Below are 23,980 nucleotides of genomic sequence, written 5' to 3' on the forward strand. Positions count from 1 at the left end.
CTGTGCAAGCTGCCCAGGCCTGCTCGGGGCAGAGCGGGGTGGAAGACGCTAGCTTGATCCGTATGGGGATCAGAGTGGACTGAGTGACCAGCTTAAGTCTGAGTGGGGGATGGAGCAGACTGCATGGTCAAATTGGCTCTAGGGGACAGAGGAGACTGTGGGCCCAGGCCTAGTGTGCATGGGGGACAGGGCATACAGAGTGACCAGGTTGAGTCTGTATGGGCACAGAGGAGACTGTGGGCCCAGGCCTAGTGTGCATGGGGGACAGGGCATACAGAGTGACCAGGTTGAGTCTGTATGGGCACAGAGGAGACTGTGGGCCCAGGCCTAGTGTGCATGGGGGACAGGGCATACAGAGTGACCAGGTTGAGTCTGTATGGGCACAGAGGAGACTGTGGGCCCAGGCCTAGTGTGCATGGGGGACAGGGCATACAGAGTGACCAGGTTGAGTCTGTATGGGCACAGAGGAGACTGTGGGCCCAGGCCTAGTGTGCATGGGGGACAGGGCATACAGAGTGACCAGGTTGAGTCTATACGGGGATAGAGCAGATTGTGTGACCAGGCCTAGTCTGCATGGGGAATGGAGCATATAGAATGACCAGGTTGAGTCTGTATGGGGAAGGGGCTGAGTGATCAGATAGTGTGTGTGGGGGTGACCAGCATGAAGTGAGTGACCAGCTGAGATCCAAATGGAGGATGGAATAGTGTTGACTGTTGGGATCCGGGGTGGGGAGGCTAGGGAAGCCTGAGCAACTGGTTGGATGTGGATGGGAGGCAGCCAGGCTCAGGTAGGCAGCAGAGGGGTCCGGAAAGGCTGCCTCTCTGGACGAGAGTGTTTCTGCGTGTCTGTCTGTCTTCTCCCTGAGCTCTGTGTCTGGCCCTCTACCCATGACTGCATCCACACCATCCTGTCTCATTGGCCCTGCCTTGGGCCCTGGGCTCGGCCTCCAGCACCACGCTTGCTGGGCCCATCACCAACTCATCTTTTTGCAAACTTTGAGCAAACCCAGGAGCCCCTCCTTCCCAGCACTGTGGGCAGCCCACAGGCTGCCTGAATGAGCCGGGGACTCCCAGCCTCATGCCTCCCTCCATGGCCCCCTTGCCCTTCCGTCCTCAGTGATGGGCTGCCCTTTGTCAATGCCCCACCTCTGGCCTGTCCCCCCGACTAAACAGTTTTGAGTGTCTCAATAGCTTCTGCTTATATGTTTGAAGATTCCAAACTGAATGGGGAGGTGGCGAAGGCCGCGCTGGCGAACGAAGACTGCCCCCACATAGACCAGGCCCTCACTCCCGATGAGGGCCTGCCCTTTACGCGCTCGGGCACCCGCGAGAGATACGGACCCTGCTTCCTCTTATCAACCGGGGAGTACGCGTGCCCGCCTGGTGGAGGAATGAGAAAGGGTATGTAGAGGAGGCTGGGGCGCTCTGCATCAGCCGGGCTGCCTCGCGCTCCTGCAGATGGGTGGGCGGGGTGGCGGGCGAGGGGCGCTGAGGGGCAGGCAGGCACACTGAGGGGGGCCAGGGAGCAGAAGGAGCCCCCAGGGTCAGCCCCTGGAGTCCCTTTCTCCCAAGCAGGATGTTGGGCTGGCAGAGAGGACCTGAGGTCCAGGCAGCTGTGGGTTGGTACCGAGCTAACGGTAGGAAGGGGCTTGGGGACAGGCTGGCTAACTACAAGCTGTGACCCTAAGGCAGGGGGATATCCAGGGATGCAGGAGGAGCCTCGAGTCCTCCAGGCCGCTCTAGCACATGGCAGGTCAGACCCAGAAGGCAAAGTGATCTCCCCTGTCCCTTGGTTGAGGAAGGATACAGGGTGGGCCTTGCCTGGCCAGGATGCTGTGGGCTTAGCCACCCGAGATCCATGTTCCGGAAGAAGCCTCCTTTAAAGAGAATCCATAGAACAATGATAGGAGAGGCATGAGGAGAGAGGTGGCTTCAGGGCTTGGGGGTGAGGCCAGTGTCCTTGCAGAGGTAAGGTGTGTGCCAATCAGAATACTGCTAGTGGCAGATAGAGAACTTGCCATGAGAAGGTGGTTCCGCAGGACTCTGCAGCCCCTTCCTTCCCCAGCCCCCATTAGCCACAGCCCCGGGTGTGGTTAGCGCCCCCTGGAGGTTCGTGAAGGCTGAGCCCCGTGTTCTGTTCAAGGTCTCCGTGTATCAGACCCTTATCTTAGGCTGACTCCTGGGGAAAAAGCTTCTACTAGAGCTTGAGCATGGGCTGGAGAGAGGCTTGGGCAGGTCCCAGAGCACCTGAGCTCAAGGCTTCAGGCATTGGCCTGGGCCTGGAAGGCGGAGAAAGCTGGGCAGCTTGTGCATGTCTGGAGCGCCTCACATGCTCACATGGGATGCATGCTGACCAGGGTGAGCACGTTGGGCCAGAGGGATAGTTGGTTTTAAAGAGCAACAGTTGGTGTAGCCTGTGGCCATTCACAGCTGCTCCAGTTATTTGAAGTGATTCAACAATACACAAGGAGAAAACACAGAATTCAAAATAAAGGGCAAACCCAGAAGAGGAGAGGCAGCCTACACTGGGACGGGGGAAGTCCTTCTGGTCACTGGTGCTTGTTGTGCCCACCTGATCTAGGCTGGTCCCTGCTTCCTTGCCCTGCCTGGAGGTCCCTTGGACCCCAGCGCGGCATACCGCTGCCCGCATGGTGCTGCATGGCGGAGGGCTGCCAGCCTGGTGGCAGGCCCCATCCTTGGCACCCTTCCATGGATAGACCTGATGCTCCCCTTCACAACTGGCTTTTTCCCCGGTGGAGGTTCTAGATGCTAGGAGCAGGGGCAGCCAGGGGGGTGAGGGGGAAAGCTGGCAGAGTGTTCCCAACGGCTGTGCTCTGCCCGGTGAGGTCTCATGGGCTGCCTGTCTCCTTCATCTTGAATGTTGGATCAAGCTGTTTGGCCTAAAAGAGCAGACGGGAGAGTCTCTTTATTGCGCTTCTAGAAGCCCAGGGAGTGTGGGACAGAAGAAGCCCGTAGTGGCCAGGGAACCCAGCAGCAACCACTGTGCACAGGTGGTACCCATGCCCCAATCCCACAGAGGCGTGGGTGCCAGAGTCTTTGGGAGGCGCGAAGGGTGAAGTGCCCCCACCCACATCCACCCGGCCCCGCTCTCATGGAGTCATGACAGGCGCCGAGGACTTGCGTTTCTCAGGAGGATTCCAGGCCATAAGCCATGTGCAGAGTAGGACAAGAGTTAGGGACTCCACCTGTCCCCCCAGGAGGGAGAAAGAGGCGTGCTAGGCTGGCTCACTGCATGGGAACACCAAGCCAGCTGGAGAAGAATCTGCCTGCCTCTGCATGTGGCTGTTCTGTCTTTCCTCCTCTTTCCTTAAAAACTAAGTACCAAGCGGGATGGGAAAGCCAAGAAGAGAAGCTCAAGTGTTAATTGTATTCTTTACATACAGATCTTTGCAAAGAAAGCCCTGTCATTGCTAAGTATATGCCGACAGAGGCTGTGAGAGTGACTTGACCAGGCGGCTTGGCCCAGGACACTGGTGGCTATTAAGCATCTGGGTGGACCTGCAGCCCCTCCTCACCCTCGGACAGAGTAAATTCACGCCATGCAGGTTTGCCGGACGAGTCCGAGTGGCCCAGGCATTGTACTAGGACGGACGTAGCTTTTCCTACGGCCAAATGGTAACCGACCGTAGAGGATTTCTTTTCCTTCTTTTCATTTTTTGAAGTTTTATTTTATTTGGGGAGGGGGGTGGAGGGGTTCCTTAGCATGACTTGCATGAAGTTAAACAGAAAACCCAGCCAACCAAACCCACCACCCCCCTGCAACTGTATGATTACCCTAAACAACAACGAAAAGAAAAAAGCAAAAGTCCTTTATTTTCTTTCAAAGCTCTTTACTTTTACACACGTTGTTGGAGCCAAACTGTACCAGCGTTCAGTAGAAACCTGTACCTTTCGGGGGAGGGGGATGGGAGGAGGGCTGGGCACGGGACGAATTGCTTCCCTTTTTGTACACGGGATCCAGAGTAAAGGTTCCAACAAGGGCAGTCGGTCAGTCATCGGTCATATTGACCTCACCTTCATAGTTCATCTCTCACGCGGAAACTGAGAACTCTGCTGCAAATAGAATCGTGGAAACCCGCCCTGCCGCCTTCTTCCCTCTGTCTGGCATGCTTGTGACCCAGCGGACGTCACCCCAAGACCCCTGACAGCGGCTAGTCTAGGTTGATTCTGTCATCTTCTCGGTGTGTAGATGCAGTGCAACCAACTTTCACAACAAATTGTTCATAATAATTAGTCAACACTGTACAGATTTTCCAGTGTTACTTTCGAGCACCAAAAGATCAGGACCGGGGAGGGGTGGCCCTCCCCCACCTTTTTAAGGCACAACCTGGCATTGTGTGCAATTTAGTACTTCAGAGTAAAAAACTGCATGCCCAATGTTATGCAAAGCGATCCCAGCATGAAATACCTCGTCTCATGGTTTCTGTACAGTCTAAAGCAGATTTGTTTTCCGGAAGCAATTGGAGGTTTGCAGAAACACACTTCTGCATCTCGAATACATGTAGTATTTTCCCAACGGAAACAGAGGACAGTAGCTTGGCTTTGGTCTGATTCTAAAATTAGTGGTGGGGGGTGGGGAAGGATGATATTTTTGAAAAACACATGCTTGAGTTGAAAAAAAATGCAACATCTTGAGCTTTTGCTGCAGCTCGCAACATTTCCTGGAAAGAGAGCAATGCTGCTTTCGCTCGACACCCTCCCCTCCCCGGGCCCTCAATAATAAAAAGCTGACTTTTGAGATGAAGCGTGGATTTGGGTTTTTATTGCCTCAGGCAGTGTTGCAATTCGGTTCTGGCCTCTGGTCAGGCCTGCTGCGCCCCGGGTGGGGAGCCTGAGCCCTGGCTCTCTGGTCTCAAGGACTGCCCCCAAGGAGCCAGCTGTCCTCGCACCAGGGGGAAGCCAGGCCCTCAGGAAGAAGCTGTCCTCTGGATAACCCCCTGCAGATCCTGTTGGTGGGGGGAGAAGGCAGCTCTCAGAAGAGAGTGCATACAATGAACACATCTCTAGAGGGTTGACCAACATGGAAACTTCTCAGTGAATCACGCCAAATTCATAACTCCTTGAATCTGGCCATGTCAGAGCTCCTAGCCTCCCCGCGGAGACCACGGTCACCTCCCTCCTAGAGCCATTCTTGAATCTGATGGCAGAGGTCTGCCTGACAGGTCTGGGTAGCCTACCCAGCTGCACCCCTGCTAGACCTAGTCTGTTCCACCCCCCTCATCCCACACCCCTTCCTCAGCCTGGGGGCATCTTGGAAGGGATGAAGACCTGTCCTAGGGATCTTGATTTGCTTGGGTTGTTCACTTGGTTTGGGTTGGGAGTAGAATGAGGGATTGGGGTTCCAATTCTTTTCCAGGAGAGAGAGAGAATCCAGAAATGTTCAGGTGGAAAAGTCCCTACTGGTCATGGCAGTCAATCTCTTAATGGTCTCGGTGGTCAACCTCTGAGCATTTTACAGATGAGGAACGGAGGCCCACAGAGGGGAGTGCTCTGCCCAGGGCCACAAACACGTTGTGTCAGTCTCCCCTTGATTTCAGTTCCCTTGACACCTCCCAGCATGGCCTGAGTCAACAATCATATGGGTGGGTGGGGGACTGAGGGTGGGTGCTGAATTCTCATCTAACAGTTTCTCATCCCCTCTAAGCATTTGCCTCAATGTCCCGGTTCCCTGTGTGGTCCAGAAACCAATGGGTGGGATAGGTGGAGCCGTGGGTATGGTAAGGCCTCTGCCCAGGGGTGATGTAGCCAAAGGGCTGTTACACAACAGCCATGCCTGGATATCAGGATGGAGAAGCCAAGCAGCCTCAGCTGCTGCAAGCGGGTATCTTCCCTCCACCTGGATCCGCCCTGGAAGAAATGCCTCTAGTGGACTCAAGTTGGACTCAACACAAAGCCATTTGGAACATGCGTTTCCAGGGACACAGTAACCAATTGTGAAAGAGGATTAACATGCACTGAGCATCTGCCATGTGCAAGGCATCTGAGAAAAGTTCTCTCCTGATGCCCACACTAATTCAACATGCTCATTTTAGAGGCAAGAGAAAAGGCATGGAGAGGTACAGTAACTGGCCCAAAGCCACACAGCCAATGAGTGATGAAGCCAAGATTTTAACCCAGGTGGTCTGACTCCAGAGCTCAGCTTAAGCCATCTCAAGGCCTTCATGGGGCTGGCGGTGGAATCGACAGGAACACTAGAGTTGCTGGTCCTGGATCCCAGGACCCTCAGGACCTGGCCTCCTGCTTGCCTTCATGAAGTGCCACGGGTGTAACAGAAGGGCCATTTCACATGCTGCTCTGAGGCTTCCACACACATGTCTGACCCCTCACTCTCCTGCTCAGACACCTGCTGCCCTGAGAAGGGGGCTGAGGCTGCTGACATCGGCTGGCACGGCCACAGCCTCTCATCTCCCAGCTCTGGGCCCTCTCTGGGCTCCGGCCCTCTGAAATTCTGAACTTGCAGCGGTGACGCACATGCACCTCAGGATCTGGAACCCCCTCCCTCTAACACCCCCACCATTTCCCCACTAACTTACTAACTCCCAATTTCAATTTGTCACTAAGTCACTTCACTCAGCCGTGGCAGCTGCCTGGGGGCGTGGCAGCGGGCTTCCTCTGAGTCCTAGGCCTGGATTCACTGTTCCCAAGCACAGGTTCATCCGGCTGTGGTCTGAGGGCCCACCACGACCAAAGGTGGTGGGGCGTGAAGGAAAGAAGGGGGGCCTACGGTGAGGAGGGGAGCACGTGCGGGGCAGTCGGGATGTAAACATCCCACTAACACCTGGCACGTGCTTGGGCATCAACAATCACTCCAGGAGCCAGGCCCAAGACCTGTGAGCACACAGCAGGGTCCTGCTCCCCTCTTCGTTTTCCTTTCCTCCTCACAAGGGAAGAATGTGAAGCCCAGTTTACTTGGTTCATCAGAAAAAAAATTTTAAAAAACAAATGGGTATTTCTCAGGTTGGCTCCTATGGCTCATTAGCTAACTAGGTGGATAACATCGACATTAATTGACCGTCAGATGGTTACGACGTCCACAGCATAGTTATCAAACATTTGCAAGAGATAAAAGCAGACGAGGGGTAGGGGTGTGGGATCATAGAGCCCACCCATTTAACCTCCCACCCCATGGTGACCCCAAGGGTATAGTGACTGGTTCATTCATGAACATTTACTGGGCACTTCCTCTGTACCAGGACCCGACCTTGGGGAGGGGTTCCAGGTCGACCCAGCCCTGGTCCTTTGCTCTCAAAGAGCTCAGGGTCTATTAGGAATGAGGGGTTTGGACATCCATGAGTCTGAGAAAGACCAGTAGGGATCAAAGTGTTCTGAAGGAAACCTGGGAGGCGCAGTCAACAGCCCCTCACCTCCTGGAGCTTTGGGGCCCTCATCAGATGCAGCCAGTGAACTGACTTGGAGAAAGCCCGTCTGCTGCTGTCTGGAGGGCGACGCAGAGGAACTTGGGGTGAAGGGACGGGCTGTGGTGTCTGCTAGTGCCAGAGCCATTCGGTCTTCCACGTGTGGATTATCTGTGCCCTGCACACTTCCAAAAAGGGTCTGTCTCCGGGTCCGAGTTGAGCTCTGAGGCTCAGGGCTGAGGCGCTGCCTGAGCCTGGTTCAGGCTGGGAAGGAGCCCTGAGACGTGCCTTCCTGTGCCCGCAGGCAGGCCTCTCGAGAGGCACCAGGCTGAGCAGCAGAGGACTTGGGACTTGGATTTCTGCCAGCAGGTGCTGAAAGAGGTCGGGGGGATTCGGCACTGCCACACTGGGAGCGAGCATGTTGGTTCCTCGTGAGGAGAAAGCCTGTCTAGGAGGGCCGAGCACTAGCTGTGTGGGACTGCTTTCTGGGCTGCGTGGCTGATGCAGACCACTCGGCCTGGAGGATGGTGGGTGGTGGCCAGTAATGGGCCTGCTGCAGCTTGAGTCGTCTCTGGGCCATCCAATCCACTGCTGCATCTCTGAGGGCTTGGTAACTTGGAAGACCAGCTCAGAGTGCACGGAGACGTCCTTCCTCATGTTCCAGAGGTGCGTGGAGGCTGCACTGGCCTCCCCTGGTTCTGGGAGGCAGGAGGCCAAGGGATCTGCTGGCCGGGGCAGCAGTGTTTCTAGGCTGCAATATTAGGAGCAGGACTCCATGCGCTGGCGTTCAAGGTCGGGTGACAGCTCTGGGAGGTTCCTAGGTTCAGGCCTGGGGAGCTCAGGATTATCCTCGTCCCAACTCTCCTGAGCTGGACCTGCCCCTGGGCATACCCCTTATGCCCCTTCCTTGTCTGGCTCAAGGCCCTGGATGGGTCACCTGCTGGGTCAGGAGTGAGGAGTATGGCCTTGAGTTGGTCCCATCCCCTTTCTAGGCCTCCATTTTCCCAAATGCACAATGAAATATTGGATAAGATCATGGTTTTTAAACTTTCTCCAGGACCCTATGTCCAATGAAATCTTCTGTGAAGCCCAATATATAACATAGGTTAAAATAAAGCTGCTGTGAATAAGGTGGAGGGTGGGGAACTCCGCCTTCCTATACCCACAGCCCCAGGTGGCCAGTGAGTTCTCAGAAGACTTCTGGGCTCTACCGAATGCAGTTAGAAGGCCACTGGGCTAGATGGTCATTTCAGGTGCTCCAGCTTTGATGTCTGGGGGTTTTGTAACTTCCTAAAGCCACTGGAGCCCAGCCCTCACAGACCCAAACCCTCTCCTGAGTCACAAAGGCAGACCGTGTGGGATGGGCCGCAGACCTGGCTGGCTAGCTGGGGACATGGCCACACAGTCCCCCAGGGAGAGCTGCTCTCTCAGGCCCTCTGGCCAAAGGTCTGCTGCCAGTCACAGCAGAGAGAAAGGTGCTCTGTCCCCCTGAGCCATAGCTGCCCCCCGCGGAAGCCTGGGGCCCGGGGTCTGGGCTGATCCTCACCTCACCTGAAGGCCCTCCTCCTGCAGAGGCTGGGGCCTGGGGGCAGATGTCAAGGTTCAGGTCTTGACGCGGCTATCCCTAGATTGCCCTTCCCACGCTGTGGCCTGTCCCTCAGCTGAAACTGCACAGCTTGGCAATTACGGTCACACAGACTGGCTCCAGAGTCCTGCCTGGCTCAGACGAACACAGCCATCTTCCGAGAGTTTCACTCGTTCTGGATTCTTTTGTCAGTCCCAGGGGTCTCTGCTGTGGAGTCTTCCCAGGTCTCTTGTCCCTTCCTCCACTTACTCCTCTCCACTCCCTTCCACCCGGACTCCAGGGCTTTCTCCCTTGGTCCTAGTCACCAAGATAAGAACCTCTTCCCATCCAAGTATCCGGCCATCTGCTCAGGGTATCTCAATATCCTTGAAGCAGCAAACGACGTGCTCTGGGCGCTGAGAAGACAAGCCGAGGAGAGGCTGCAGCTGCTCCAAGCAGGGCCTAGGAGCCCTCTGGCCTGCTGAATTGAAGGCTGCTGGACCAAAACCACCACTGGGGATAGGGCCGAGCTTTCTGTCCCCACCAGGCAGGGATGGGCGGGAGCCTTCCTGCTGGGCTTGGCTTTCCGTGTCCTTTGGCGAGGACCTAACCCTCATTCTCATCTGCTGCGTAGAAAGGATGTCTGTCTCCTTAAGCCCCGGACTCTGGGCAGGCAGCCTCCGTTGTTCCACTCTGAGGTCAGCCCAACCACAGTGCCTCCTGAGCCCTTCTCAGGCCAGCCCCACGACCTGACAAAGCAATTCTCTAGCAACACTGTGGGTGGAAAAAGCCACTTTATTAAAGAGGCTCTGTCACAAGCCCCCCATTTCTGCACGTGTCAGACTGGCTTTGGGTAGAAATTCTGGTTGTCTTTCCTTCCAGTTTCTCTTTATCCATGGCTTCCTGAGATTTGGCATCTTCAGTGGCATCTGGGGAAGGGCCAGTGACCTTGGAGCCCTGGTCCAGTGCAGGAAGGGCTGGCAGCTGACAGAGGGCCAGGGAGTGGCCAGCCCCGCAGCCCACAAGGAGACCTGATGACAACCGCAGAGACTGCACGGGCTTTGGGGCCCAGACGTTGGCTTCGGTGCCATCCCCGCACATGCCATGCTCGTTCCAGCCCCAGGAATAACAAGCCCCACCTGTGAAGGAGAGGGGAGACTGCTGTGGACATGGTTTTGGAGAACAGGGTTGAAACACTCACCTGGGGACACAGGTGTCGTCACAACCTCAGTTTACACATGAAAAAACCAAAGCTCAGTGACACTTGGTGGCATGCTCTCTGTCCCCGCTCCACCCCTGCCTCCTGAGTCTGCTCCTGTTGCCCTGTTTCCCACCCCCACCAATCCACAACTGTTCCTGCCCCAAACCTGGCCTTCCCCCTTGGCCCTTCCCTCACTCCCACCCCCCAACACACACACATATAACCTAAGACCTGCCGACTCTGTCTCCAAAAACTTCTCAAATCCTCCCATGTGTCTCCATCTCTGCTGCCATCGCCCTGATCCTGAAGCCCTTTTCTCTCATCTGGGCCATGCCCATTGCCAGCTAACTACCAGGCTGCTTCCCAACCAGGTGGTCTCTGACACCGCAATCTGATCTCCTCACTCCCCTGCCTAGACCCCTCCGACTTCCCACCACCCTGAAGGAGGCCTTTCCTTGGCCTGGGAGGCCCTCAGTGACCTGGCTCCTGACTATCTTGCTGGCCTCCCTCCAACAACTCTCCCCCCACCCCTTGCATTCCAGAACCCTGCCTTCATTCAGTTCCTTAAACACGCCCTGTGGGCCTTCCTTTCTCTCGAAAAGGACTCTCGAAGTCCTTGCTCTACTGGGCTCCAGACCTCCTCATCCTTTAGATTCCAGCTTAAATGTGGCTCAGAGGCCAGAGTCCCCGGCCACCCAATCCAACTTAGACTCTTGCTATGGCCCGTGCGCATTGTCTTCGAAGGCAGTGGGCGGATGACTTGTGTGGTGACCTGGTTACTGTCTGCTCCTCACTGGACCATCTGCTCTACAGTGAGGGAGAGTATCTGCTGTATCTCCAGCATGCAGCCTCGCACACAGCTGGTGCTCAATAAAGGTTTGTTGACTAGACGAAAGACTGAATGAACTCAGAGTCATACAGCCAGAGAGTCCCCCAGCCAGCATGCAAGTGCAGCTCTTCCACAGTCCGCTATGCTCCCATTCCATCAAATCACGTCTTCCTAGGGGTTAAACTCACTCACATTTTTCTGTAGTTGTTAAAAAAATTTTTTTCTGGATATAAAATACATCTTCATGGCAAACAGGAAAAAAGGGAAAATATGGATGAGTGTAAAGAAAAGCAGACTTCCAGAATCTTGCCCACTACCATGAATATTTTGGATATCTCTTTTGGACATTTAATTTGTAAATATTTGTGTATATTTTGTCCTGCTTTTATCCCTCAATATTATAACACAAACATTTCTCCATGGAATTGCAAATCAGTCAAAAGGTAAATTAAAAATAATTTGAAATTTTGAAATAGTTCAATATACAGAAAAGTATCAAAAATAATTTAACAGAAAGACATATCCCCACCCAGATTTAGAACATTAACATTTTGCCGTATTTGCTTCGACTCTTCCCTTTAAAAAAATCAATCATGAAGATAGTTTAAGCCCCCCTCCCATCCTTGCCCCCCGTCCATCCCCCGCTTCCCAGAAGTCACCACGACTTTTAAGTTGGTGTACATTATTCACATGATTGTTTTACTTTTTTCTACATCTATGTGCCCGTAAATACTATGTAATATTTTCTGTTTGTTTTAAAGATTTACATAAATAGTATCACTCAAATATGTATCCTTTTTGGGCCTTGCTCTTTACACTCAGCATTGTGTTTGAAATGCATCTGAGCTGATAGTTACAGGTCTAGTTCATTTATTTGAACTGTGCATAGTATTGCATTATGTATAAATCATGTTATTTATCCATTTCCCTTCTGATGGACAGCTCTTTAATGATAACTGTTATTTTATTAGACTATATAATATATAATACACAATATATTATACAATACTAAAATTGTTGCTATCATAAACAGCACTGCAATGAGCATCCTTGAACGCGCCTCCTTGTACAAACTGGTGTTTGCGCAGCGGTGACTCCTAGAAGTGTGGGTGTAGCGGATCACGTTTCATTTTACTCTGTATGGCCAATGATAGCTCTCCAAAGTGGCTGCGGTCATTTCTGGTCCCATCAGCAATGGATATGAACTTGTTTCCCTCTCTCTTTGCCCTTGGACTCCCGCTATTGTGACAAATATATTTAATAAACTTACATTTCCCCGCCCACCAGTGAGAGGAGCGTCACTTACTTCATCAGCCCTCCATGGCCTCTCCTATGAGTTGCATGTAGACATTCTTTGCCTGTTTTGTTCCTTGGTTGTTTACCTTTTTCTTATTGATTTGCATGTTTTCTTCGTGTATTCTCTTTTGTTTATATAATTCTTTGTTGTTCCATGCATTGCAAGTGTCTTCCCCCAGAAGTCAGTGGTGTGTCTCTTCACTTTGTTTATGGTGTCTTTTGTTATACAGATTTATTTAAAATGCTGCCTAATTGTCCATTATGGAGATTAAACAATTTCCTTAACCTGTATCCTACTGTCAGATAAGTAGGTTGTTTCTAATTTTTCATTATTTTGTATAACATTCCTCTGAACATCTTTATGCATGACTCTTTGTCTATCTAATTATTTTCTCAAATTAGATTCTTAGAATGTGAATTCCTGGTCAAAGGGTATAGACATTTTTGAGACTCCTGGGTTTTGAGCACTGCCAGAGTACTTTTCAGAAAGGCCACCTGACTTTAACTACAGCAATCTGTGCGAGTCTCTCTTTCACCCCAGCATGGCCAGTATTTATTAGTTATTATAATGTTTAAAAATCTTTCCTAATTCAAGGACAAAAAATGGTATCTCATTGTTTTAATTTGTACTTTTTTGGTTACCATTGAAACTGAAAATTAATTATGTTTCTCAAATATTTGTATTTCCTCTTTTGTGTATTGACTGCTTCGTATCTTTTTCCTATTTAAAATATAAATAGAGTTTAAGCGCTCAGACCCAAAAGCCAGATGACCTGGGCTCAAATCCCAGCTCCTCCATTTATTAGCTGAGTGACCTTGGGCAAGTTACTTAGCCTCTCTGTGCTTCAGTTCCCTCATCTGTTAAATGGGGATAATAGTACCTTTATCATAAATTTGTGTACAAGGATTAAATGAGTATGTATAAAATACTTAGAATGATGCCTGGTACATAGTACTATATAAATATTTGCTATTGTTGTTATCAATTAAGAGCCTTGTTGCTTTAAAGATTTTTATTTTAAGAATATTAATTCTTTCTCTGCCATATCTTGCATAAGTCTTTTTTCTCTGTTTGACTTAAAATTTTGTTTTAGGTCTTTTGATGTAAATCGTAAGTTTTATGGTTCTATGTAGTAAAATGTATTAATCTTTTATCTTATAATTTTTTCCAGTGTTTGTAAGAATTGAAAGCCTATCCCTATCCAGATCGGAAAATATTCTTTTTCATTTTTCAATGATTTGTATTTTCTAATCTCTACATTTCACTCATTACCCACTGAAAATCTGCTTTACAGACCGTCCTTTCACAGAGGGAGGCTGGCCAGCCTGGGACATCCCTCTCCTTTCCCTAGTAGGAAGGCAATCATTGGCCAAAAGCTTGGGTTTGGGGAAACACAGATGTCTGCCTGTTTGGCCTGCGAGTGAGGAAATGCACATGGAGAGGATGGACCCCGGGCCGCAGCTCCTACAGTTCAGCCGGAGTTTCAGCCAGGTGGCTCCGGGGCACGAGGCGGGAGAGTGGAAGGCTTGGTACCTTTGGGCCCAGCTCGGCACCTGGTGTGGGCTTCGTGCCCGGCCCTGGTGAGTGGCACCAACTGACGGTCAGCAGGAATGGGGGTGGGAGGAAGGCAGAGCTGACCTACCAGCAGGACACAGCTCGATGGGCAGCTGGCAGGTCCCTCTCCTCCTGCCAAAGGAAACACGCTCTGAGGAAGCTGCCCTCGGGCCGGGGTAGCCAGAGGCTTTGCGCCAGGCCTTTCATGCCCACTGGGTCGAGAAGCCTGGCAAAGGGCCTGAAATATCTTCCCCTAGTACTTCCAAAGAAGCCCACTCAAGGTTAGGTGCTTGATGTTCTTTATTTCGCTTAATTCCAACAACTCGGTGGGAGCTCTGTTTTATAGATTATTCTTGTTTTATCGACGATGAAACAGGCTCTAGAACCCAGGCAGTGTGGCTCCAGAATCTGTACTAAACTCTGCCTATTGTGTACAGGGCTTGCCAAATTTATTCTATAAAGGCAGACAGTCAATGTTTCAGGTTTGAGGGCCTCATTCAGTCTCTGTTGCACATTCTTCCTCTTTATTATAACCCTTTAAAAATCCTTCTGAGCTTGCAAGGCCATACAAAACATGCCACGGGTCAGATTTGGTCTGTGGGGCATACTCTGCCGGCCCCTGGCATATGCAGACTGCATACAATTTACCATGCATGGGCTATGCTGTCCTGGGTTCCACATTACCAAACGGCTGTGTGATAAAGGTGCTTCTGTTCTGTCCCCGCCTACCTCCCACGGTTGCTAGGAGGGACTGCACGAGTTGATGCATGCATAATGCCCCAGCACAGTGCCCAACACATGGGGTCAGCTCACACCCACATAAGAAGCAGACCACAGGAGCAGAGGGAAAGGCAAAGAAGACCACGCCAGTGGCAAAAGGCACAGAGAGGGAGGGGCAGCAGCAGAGGGGAAGGCCTAGGGTGAAAGGACAAGACGTTTGGGGTTCCTGAATACTTTACACAAATCTCCTATAGAAAAAAACCCAGGCTGCTGAACTCGGCAACTGAAAGATTGGCTATCCCCTTAATAGAAGGACATCATTAAGTACTGAGCTCCTCCAGCATTTAGAATAGGTTACCCAACAACCTCACTTCGCGCCACCTTTTCAGGGGCACAGTGAAGATGGGAAGGCCCTCTGGGCTCAGCAAGACGCTACTGTGCAGGCTGTTCTCAAGCAGAAGTGAGAGGGAGGAGAATGGCCTACGACAAGCCTCTCGCTGAGCTCACTGGAATCTGGAACACCCAGTTTGCTAGACAGCTAAGTTACAGGACAATACCTGGCTTTACAGAGGCCTCTCTGCAGTGTGCCTGGTCCTTGCCAGGTCCTTGAGGACACTGAAATCCCACTTGATTGATCCAGATCTGCTTTACTGGCCCCGGGGCACATGGTGGAGCCTTGAGTGGAGAGCCCACAGTTACAGAGGGATTCCCTAGCCTCTTAGAGTTCAGGTCCTTTGTTCATGGGCTCAGGGGAGCTGGCCTGATCCAGGCCGTGACAAGTGATGAAGCTCATGGCCCACCACACTTGTGTCAGCCTAAGAGCTCTGCAGGCAGCGGAACCTTGGGACTGGCAGGGTCCCTGTCACGGGCTGGACACAGTACTCAAATCTGTTCAGCCCTTGTGGCACTGCCTGAGCTTCTTGGCAACCCGGGTCCTTCCAGGGCCTTATGCTGCTGGGACTGCAGCCCGGCCCTAGGGAGGGGGCAGCATTTCTGCTGGAGGGCCTTGCCAAGGAGTGGCAAACACATGAGCATGTGTGGCACAGCCTCCTGGTTGTTCCTGAACAACAGAATGAAGACTACATTTCCCAACCTCTTTTGCAGCCGAGTGTGGCCAATCAGATTCAAGCTGAAACGTTTGGTAATGGCTTATGGGACCCTTCCTTAAGAGACAGATGGCATGCACCCTTTGTCTGTTCTTCGTCCCTTCCTCCATCCTGTCACTAGGAACGTGGAGCTCAGGCTGCCATCTCAGACTATGAAGATGAGGGCTGCAACCTAGGGATGGGGCTTGTTTCACCCAAATGTCACCTTAATTCCCACGGCAACCCTCCAAGGTGTTTTACCTCCATTTTCCAGATGAGGTAACTAGGCTCAAAGAGGTGAGATGACCTCTCACAGAGAGAGCCATTCCAGTCAGGACTAGAATCCGGGACTCCCAGGCTCCTTCACTGGTTCCAAACCACGTGAAATGGTAAGAAACTCGCTGAACACTGAGCGTACGCCAGACCAGGTGACAAGCACTTCGTGTGTATTGATTCAATGAATCCCCCAAGCCTGAGAGGCGCATCGAACGTCATCCCCATTTCCAGAGAGGTGGTGTGAACTGTGCAAGGTAACAGAGCTGACAAGAAGCAGGGCTGGATCCGAACCCAGGCAGTCTGACTCCAGGACCTCTTCTGTCAATGTACTGTCCTCTGGCAAAACCCTGCTTCCCAGATAATTAAGAAAAAGCACAGCGTAACGGTCCACCTGTGTGGGGACAAGATCTCCATGGAAAGCAACAGTGTAGCTGGTGAGAGCAGCACTCTGCAGAGGAGCAGAAACCTCACTGAGGCCTTGTGAGCACCAGGGCCGGGGCTGCGGAAGCTGTGTACCTGGTGGGGGCAGGAAGAGGAGGGGGATGGGGGTGAAAAGTCAGGCAGCGAATGGTTCCCCTTCTCTCTTCCTGTCAAACACCCAGAGCATCAGGAAGGGCTGCTCTCCTGCAATACCAGGCAGGGAGAGAGAGGAGGGGTGAGGCCTGAGCACCTCAACAAGAGGAAGGCTCTGGATTCAGGAAGCTGGCAAATGTCAGTGTGGACACAGCCTGCCTTGGAGCTGGGCAAATTTGGGAAAAACTTCTGTGTGTCCAGCCACCCAAGCTCACAGGGATCCCACCCTTTCGGCAGTACTTGGTGGGATGGGCCCTAGGGTCCTGCTGTGAGCAAGGAACAGCGAGTGAGGAGCCTGGAATTCAGGCCTCCTGAAGTGTTTTGGGTCTAGGTGGCAATTTAACTTCAGAGTAGGAAGAGGCTCAGGTCCTTATCGTCTCTCGCCTGGACAGTTACAAGTCACTCTGTTCCTTGCATAGAGGCAGCTGGCCTTGGGTGCGGATGGGAATCAAGCTGCAACACAGTGTGGACTGGGTCCTCCCAGGGACAATTCCCTGTCCCCCCACCACTGAGGAGACCAAGTCCAGGCCTCCTATCCGGCTCTGGAGGCCCTCTGTGGTCTGTCCCTCTTTCCCAGCTCTCTGTCCCAGCCCCGCAGGCTCGTTGCTGCTCCCGGATTCACCCAGGCCTTTCACACGGTCATGATTTTGCTCAGATGAGTCATGTATTTCATCATGTGGGGGCTTCTTCTGGTTTGGCCCTGTGCTGGACACAAGACCCAGAAGAGGAAAATTCAGTTTCCACCCTTGGGGCTCCCAGTCCACCGGGGAAGCAGCCATAGAAATGATGATTATGGGGGCGTGGCAGGCGTGTGCAAGGATGCACGCACAACAGTGTGTACTGCAGCATGCCTTGTAATCGCAAAGGATTGGCAGAACTCCAAAATATCATCAATAGAGGAGTGTTTAAAGAAATTATAGTTTGACTCCACTACTGAATAATACCCAGCTATTAAGAATAATGAGGTAGAGCTCTATGGCTGGACATGGGAAGATATATTAGACATTTTTAAGAGAAAATAGGTTGCAGAACAATATACAGAGAGTATGACTTAATTTACAAAAAGCCTTTATGTATTTCTGTAAGTACAGATCCTGAAGAATACATCCCAAACTGAGAACAGTCTCTGAGGAAGAGAGGGAGAAATGGGTGAAGGGTGACCAGGATGTTCTTTATCATTTGTTCAAATATTTAAAAAAGCAATAACAAAGGATGATGATCAAAATAATAACTGTATTTCTAAGGGACAGAGGTAGCACAGAAGAGATGATATGCTCTGTGAGAAGAGGAGGTGGCTATCACTAAAAGATCCAGAGGTTAATTCTTTGCCGGGTTTTGAAGGATGAATAAGAGTTCACCAGTCCTGGGGCCCGCCCCATGGCCAAGTGGTTAAGTTCGCACGCTCCACTTTGGCGGTTCACTGGTTTGGATCCTGGGCATGGACCTACACAATGCTCATCAAGCCATCCTGTGGCGGCATCCCACGTAGAGAAGCTAGAATGACCTACAACTAGGATATACAACTATGTCCTGGGGCTTTGGGGAGAATAAAAGAAAAAAGAGGAAGATTGGCAACAGATGTTAGCTCAGGGCCAATCTTCCTCACCAAAAAGCATTAAAAAATAAAAGGGTTCACCAGTCCTAAATTTACCCATTCTGAGCCACTTTCATTGATCCCATGGCCTCCTGTTTTGCTGCAGAAGAGAATGGTGCCTGAGTGTAGGGCTGGGTTCCACTGGGCTATCAGAAGACTGTTCATTTCACTTCCCCTGAGTGCCTGCAGTACCCAGAGCTCTTAGGCACACACCACACCCCTCCTGGTTCTACAGCTACTTCTATTTGTAACTGTCTCACCCGTCTGTGAGCTGGGGATGTGAGTGGGGTGTGGGGAGCAGGGCACACTCATCACTCAGTCCTCAGGATACAGCTACTGAGTGGAAGTGAATTCCTCTGGGCCTTTCCTCTGCCCACAGTCTTTCTGAGCCCCCTGTTCTGTGTGGAGAGCAGCAGGGGAGGGACACACACAATGCTGAAATTGGGTGCCATCAACCCCAGTCCTGTGCCTGGCTGCTTGTCTTTGTTCCCTGGTCTATGGCCAGAGCTGCCTCCTGGCCACGCCCTCAACAACAGGCAGCTGCAAGCCTCTGTCCCTGGTCGCAGTGCCCAGAAGAGAGGCAGCTTCTGCGAGAATGGCCATGAGAATGGCTGTGAGGACAATGGCCCCGCTGGGCCAGGCAGAGGGAAGAGGCATTGTTAGTGCAGGACTCTTCCAATAATTAGTCCATTCATCACTCACCAGGGCCATTGGTGCCCTCAAGGCAAGAGATGAAGCAGCAGGAAGAAGCCATTCCAGAATCAGAAAGTGGGGCTGTTCGCCCAGAGACTTACTCTGGAGATGTTTTGGGATTGTGCCCAAACTGCCTCAGGTAAGTGGAAGCAGGCTGACCCAGGGTCCCTTCCAGACCAGGATCTGTGGCAGCACTGGGAATGGGGTGAGAGGTGGAGACGGGCGGTGAGGACTGGAGGCAAGGGGCCCGGTGAGGAGGCTGTGGCTGTCTGCCAGCTATGAAAAGATGAGGGCCTGTAGAAGAAGGGATTTTGGAAGGTAATGTTCAAAATACAGCCGCAATCTGGCCACTTCTCACCAGCCCCATCACCACACACTAGGATTCCTGCAAGGGCTTCCTAACTGGTCCTTAGCCTCTATTACCCCTCATGGTCTATTCTCCACACAGAGCCTGAGTGGTCCTGTTAAAACCTAAGTCAGACAGGGCACTGCTCTTCTCTGAATCCTCCAATGCCTTCTTACTCAGATAAACAACAGCTGGTCTCCAGCTTCCTCCTTGACCTCAAGTCCTATCATCTTCCACCTTGCTGACATCACGACAGCTACATTGCCTTCCTTACTTTCCCTCAAATAGTTCCTGTTCCTCACCTCAGGGCCTTTGCACTTGCTGTTCCTGCTGTCTGGAATGCTCTTGCCCCTCATATCCATAGGTTCATTCTCTCATTTGTTCAAGGTGACATACCTTATCTGAGAGGCCTTCCCTGACAATTCTATATGAAATAGCAATCTACGCCTGTTCCCATCTCTCTCTTCTCACTTGCTTTATTTTTCTTTATATAGTTTCACTGTTTATTTATTATCTCTCTCTCCTGACCAGAACAGAAGCTCTTTGAGAACAGGGACTCTGTTTTGTTTGTTGCTGTATCCCACCACCTGAAATAGTACTTGGCATATATTAGTGCTCAATAAATACCTGTTGTGTGAATGAATGAGCAAACGAATGGAGGAATGAATGAATGGCCAGCGAGAGAATGGAGCTGCCTTGTTCTCTCCTAGAGGGCCTAAAGAGAGCCCACGGACACGGGGAGATGCCAGGCGAAGGCTGATTTGAGCTCGCCATCAGGAGGAATGCTGTAATGACGGGGAGGCTGTCCCAGGGGGCAGCAGGTGGCCTGCCGCGGGAGGTGCTGAGCCCCTGGCTGGTGAGGGATTCCCACAGTGGGCAGAGCCTGGGACAAGACAAATCACAAGTCCTTCTGATCGGGGAGAACTTGTGTGGTGGTGTGCGTGGGTGTGGATGTGCAGGAGAGAGAGAAGGAAGAGGAGAAACGTGGGGGAACAGAGACCCAGGTCCCCAGGCTGGCTCCCTGAGACGGAACAGAGGGATGGCCTCGGTTCAGACCATAAATAAAAACGTGTTGAATTGATGGGTTTGCCCTCATAGGCCTCATTCTGAGGCTGCAAGGCTGAGCCTGCTCTAGAACCTCTGTTAGAACCCCATAGCTCAAAAGGCTGTTCAGTTCTCTCTGTCAATATCTATCCCACTACATAGGAGGAAACTGAGGCCCAGGGCGGGGCAGTATGCTGCCAAAGGTCCCCCTCCACGCCTCCCCACTGCCCTCCACTCCTCTGCTGCCTCACCGTGGCCACCGCTCTTGATGGTTAGAGCAGCCCAGTCAGGAGGGTACTTGGATTAACACACTGTGGAAGAGAAAAGTCAGTCTCCGAGAGGTTCAGAAACAGCCCACCAGGAGGGGCGGAGGCCAGCCCCCCGCCCCAGGAGTAGGAGGTGCTGTGGCTGCTGTGGCTGCATTTCCTCAGTCACCTGCAGAGACAGCATGCAGTGGCACGTTGGCTCCACTGGGTGACTATTCTTAGATCTGGGGAGCTGGGGATGATGGATTTAGAACTTACGAGGTGGAAACGTGTTGGCCTGTTTTATAAACAACTGAAATCCTCCCCATAGACTGTCTTTCTGAATTCTGTGTTCTCTGTTAGATCTGCTGGCTTTCTGGGCTTCTTGGCTGCACTGGGAGAGGGAACAGAAAAGGAAACTAACCCTCCTGAGGGCCGACTATGACCACGTATTGTGCTAACGGCTTTTGCATGACCCATGTCATTTAAGAGAGCAGCCCTGGGAAGAAGGTATTGTGATCACGCTCTAGAGATGAAGAGACAGAGGCTGAGAGAGGTCCAGAAGCAAGCACACCCCGTGACGTGCTGCAAGGGATAAGCCATGACTGAGCAGGCCTGATGTGGAGTCTGGGGCTGCCAGCAGGGTCTGGCCCTGTTGGACAGGCAGTATGGGCACAGTACGGCTCCTATCCTCTAAGAGTTCTTCACTCCAGGTGGTATATTGTCCCTCTGTATGACCTGGTGGCCTGTCCTCATGGCCAGTCAGGCGCCCCTCTTCTTGGTAGGTTCCAAGTTGTCATCATCCCTCTAGAAATGTGGTCCCCAGAGCTGCCTGAGGGCTCTAGAGACAATGAGCCCATCCAGATGCACACCTTGTCCCAGAGGCTGCCTCTATCAGTTTATCCCGAGGTCATATTAGCTGCGCTAGAGTCCAAGTCTGCCTACTCTTGCTGAACCCACAGCTCATGCACATCCTCAACTGTTTCTGCATTGCTATATCAGGTCCCCCCTGGCCTGGCCTGTGTGCTGGTGTTTTGGACCTGGCCAGAACTTTCAAGTTGTCTCCATCCAATATCATCTTATTAAATGAACACAGTAAGGTGCAGGGCGCCAGCAGAGGGGCCAGGACCTGCAGCCCGCGGCCATTCCCGGAGCCTGGTCACAATAGAGCCTCTCTACATCGTGCTCCCCAGGCCTGTTTGGGACTCACCAGTGTGTAGGAGAGGAGGCCGGAAGTTAGAGCAGTCGTTGGGGTGGGGGTAAGGTCTGTTCTGGAACCCAGCAGTAGGTCTAGAAGAATCCACATGCAGATTAGAAGATTTGGTACTGAGTTCACTGAGAAGCCACTGGATGACACCCCCTTGAGGAGGAATTCTCCCTAGGGTTTCCAATCACTTAATAAACACCTACTGAGTGTCCCCTCTGTGTTCGGTGCTGTGCCCAATTCAGTTCAGCCCATTCGGTGCACAGCATGTAGGCTCCCTCAACGCATAAATGCTGGGTTAGGAACATGGGTGCCCATCCTACCGTGACAGTGCAGGGAGATGAGTGCCTGGGGAAAGGCACACCCCAAAAGGCAGTGGCCAGTTCCCCAGAAGGATCAAACCCCCTTGGGAATAGAGTCTGTCTCTTATTTATCTTTTTTTTTTCAGATAGCACACTTTCATTGAACTTCAAGCCAGTAAAAAAAAAATAGGAAAAATAGGATAAAACTGGGATTAATACTTTTAATTTACATTACTGCATTTTTTTCCTTTAAAAAACATTATTTTGGGGCTGGTTCTGTGGCCGAGTGGTTAAGTACTCGCGCTCCGCTGCGGTGGCCCAGGGTTCGGATCCTGGGCGTGGACATGGCACCGCTCATCAGGCCATGTTGAGGCGGTGTCCCACATCCCACAACTAGAAGGACCTGCAACTAAGATATACAACTATGTATGGGGGGTTTGGGAAGATAAAGCAGAAAAAAAAAAAAAAAAAAAGATTGGCAACAGTTATTAGCTCAGGTGCCAAAAAAGAACAACATTATTTTTTAAAGCAGTTTCAGGTTCACAGAAAAATTAAACAGAAGGTCCCCTGCCCTGACATATCACAGCCTCCCTACTATCAACATCCCACACCTGAGTGGGACATTTGTTAAAACCGATGAACCTGTATTGACACATTATGGCCCAAAGTCCATGGTTTACATTAGGGGTCCCCCTCGGTGTGGTACATTCTATGGGTGTGGACAAATGTTTAATGATGCGTATCCTCCATTATATTTCATAGATAATAGTTTTTTGCCCAAAAAGTCCTCTGTGCTCTGCCTATTTACTTATGGTTCTATCTACCAGAGTTGAATGAATAAGTGCGTGGATGAATAGTTATAAACTGCCCGTGAGCTTTAAGCACAGCTCTAGTGGGAGGGGTACAGAGTAAACAAGACACAGGCTCCTGTCCTCCAGGGGCTTACATTCTAACGGGGGAACAACAAGCAAGTAGACACACAGGTCATCGTGATGCGGCCAGTGATAAGAGCTATAAAGAAAACAGACTAAGTGACGTTGTTAGAAGGATGGGTGGTCAAGAAGTCCTCTCCAACAAGGCCTCCGTGCTGTGACCTGAATGATGGGGAGCTGGCCACAAAAACACCTGGAGGAAGAGCTTTCCAGGCAGAGGAAACGATGAATACAAAGGCCCCACGTGGGAAGGAGTCTGCCAGTTCCAGGAACAGCAAGGATGCCCACAGTGTCTGGGGCCAGCTGAGCGGGAGGCGGTACGGGGGGAGGCAGTCCTTGGGGGGCCTGGTGAGGCCGTAGGAGTTAGTCTGAGTGTGCTGAGAAGCCACTGGAGGGTTTGAAGCAGGGAGTGATAAGATCTGACTTACATTTGAAAAGGCTGCTCTCTGATGGGCAAGGCAAGGGAGATGATTCAGGAGGCTTCTGCATTGCAGAGAAGTGGGCAGGGCAGGGCAGGGCAGGACAGTGGCTCCGAGTGGGCCGAGTGGGCCAGAGCAGTGGGGACAGAGAGAAACAGAAGGATTTACAATCTATTTTGGAAGTAGGGTGTGCAGGACCTGCTGATGGGTGGTGCACAGGCAGTGAGTGAAGGGAGGGATCAGGACAGATTCCTTGCACGATGGGTGGAGAGAAGTGCTATTTATTAAGCTGAGGAAGCCTCAGGGGAGGGATAGGCTGGGGAGAAAGTCAAGAGTTGTGTTTTGGACATTTTAAGATGGAAGTGCCCATTAGACATGAAGGAATGAATATATTCCCAAATAGAGACCTCTGGTGAGCCTAAGAGGTTATGAACCTGAGTGGAAACTGGGAACCGTGGGAATGACAAACAGCAGGAGCTACCAGGTGAGCAGTGGGCGGCTCAAGTGGTAATGGGCACTTAGGATTCCATGGGGCCTAACTTGATGCCTTTATCACTCTGAATTCCAGCTTGTTTTTGTTTTCCTTGAATGAAGTACATGACTGGGATGTATGCATACTACATGGGCTAATAAATATAAATCTCCTTTATGAATGGCCCTAGTTCATGAAAAATGCATACTGTTTGAAAGCAAAGTTACCATTTTGGGTAACTAGAACCCCCAAGT

The 23,980-nt window shown here is 51.6% G+C and overlaps 2 protein-coding genes across 39 annotated transcripts in view; one reads left to right on the plus strand and one right to left on the minus strand.

Annotated features, from left to right (window-relative positions):
- Positions 1–4,765, plus strand: part of KCNC1 (potassium voltage-gated channel subfamily C member 1) — a 41,662-nt gene extending 36,897 nt beyond the window's left edge. The window contains exons 3-4 of one of the 2 annotated variants that reach the window (XM_070491284.1): positions 1,192–1,401; positions 3,405–4,765. In XM_070491284.1, the coding sequence (XP_070347385.1) occupies positions 1,192–1,401; positions 3,405–3,469 (275 nt within the window). In that variant the 3' untranslated portion in view covers positions 3,470–4,765. The remainder of the gene's footprint in view (positions 1–1,191; positions 1,402–3,404) is intronic. The other variant, XM_014847871.3, reaches the window with a different exon arrangement.
- Positions 1–23,980, minus strand: part of SERGEF (secretion regulating guanine nucleotide exchange factor) — a 232,699-nt gene that overhangs the window by 11,770 nt on the left and 196,949 nt on the right. For 13 of the 37 annotated variants that reach the window (XM_070491309.1, XM_070491303.1, XM_070491307.1 and 10 more), the window contains 2 exons: positions 13,801–13,953; positions 9,722–10,079 (listed from right to left, as the gene is read on the minus strand). The exons of 3 other annotated variants lie outside the window; for them this stretch is intronic. In XM_070491309.1, the coding sequence (XP_070347410.1) occupies positions 9,739–10,079; positions 13,801–13,953 (494 nt within the window). In that variant the 3' untranslated portion in view covers positions 9,722–9,738. Of the gene's footprint in view, positions 1–9,721; positions 10,080–13,800; positions 13,954–13,973; positions 16,419–18,863; positions 19,057–21,607; positions 21,688–21,773; positions 22,313–23,980 lie in introns of those variants that run through there. 21 more of the 37 variants (XM_070491308.1, XM_070491315.1, XM_070491305.1 and 18 more) reach the window with 10 other exon arrangements.

Source organism: Equus asinus, chromosome 20, assembly GCF_041296235.1.
Source record: "Equus asinus isolate D_3611 breed Donkey chromosome 20, EquAss-T2T_v2, whole genome shotgun sequence".
Taxonomy (NCBI): Eukaryota; Metazoa; Chordata; class Mammalia; order Perissodactyla; family Equidae; genus Equus; species Equus asinus.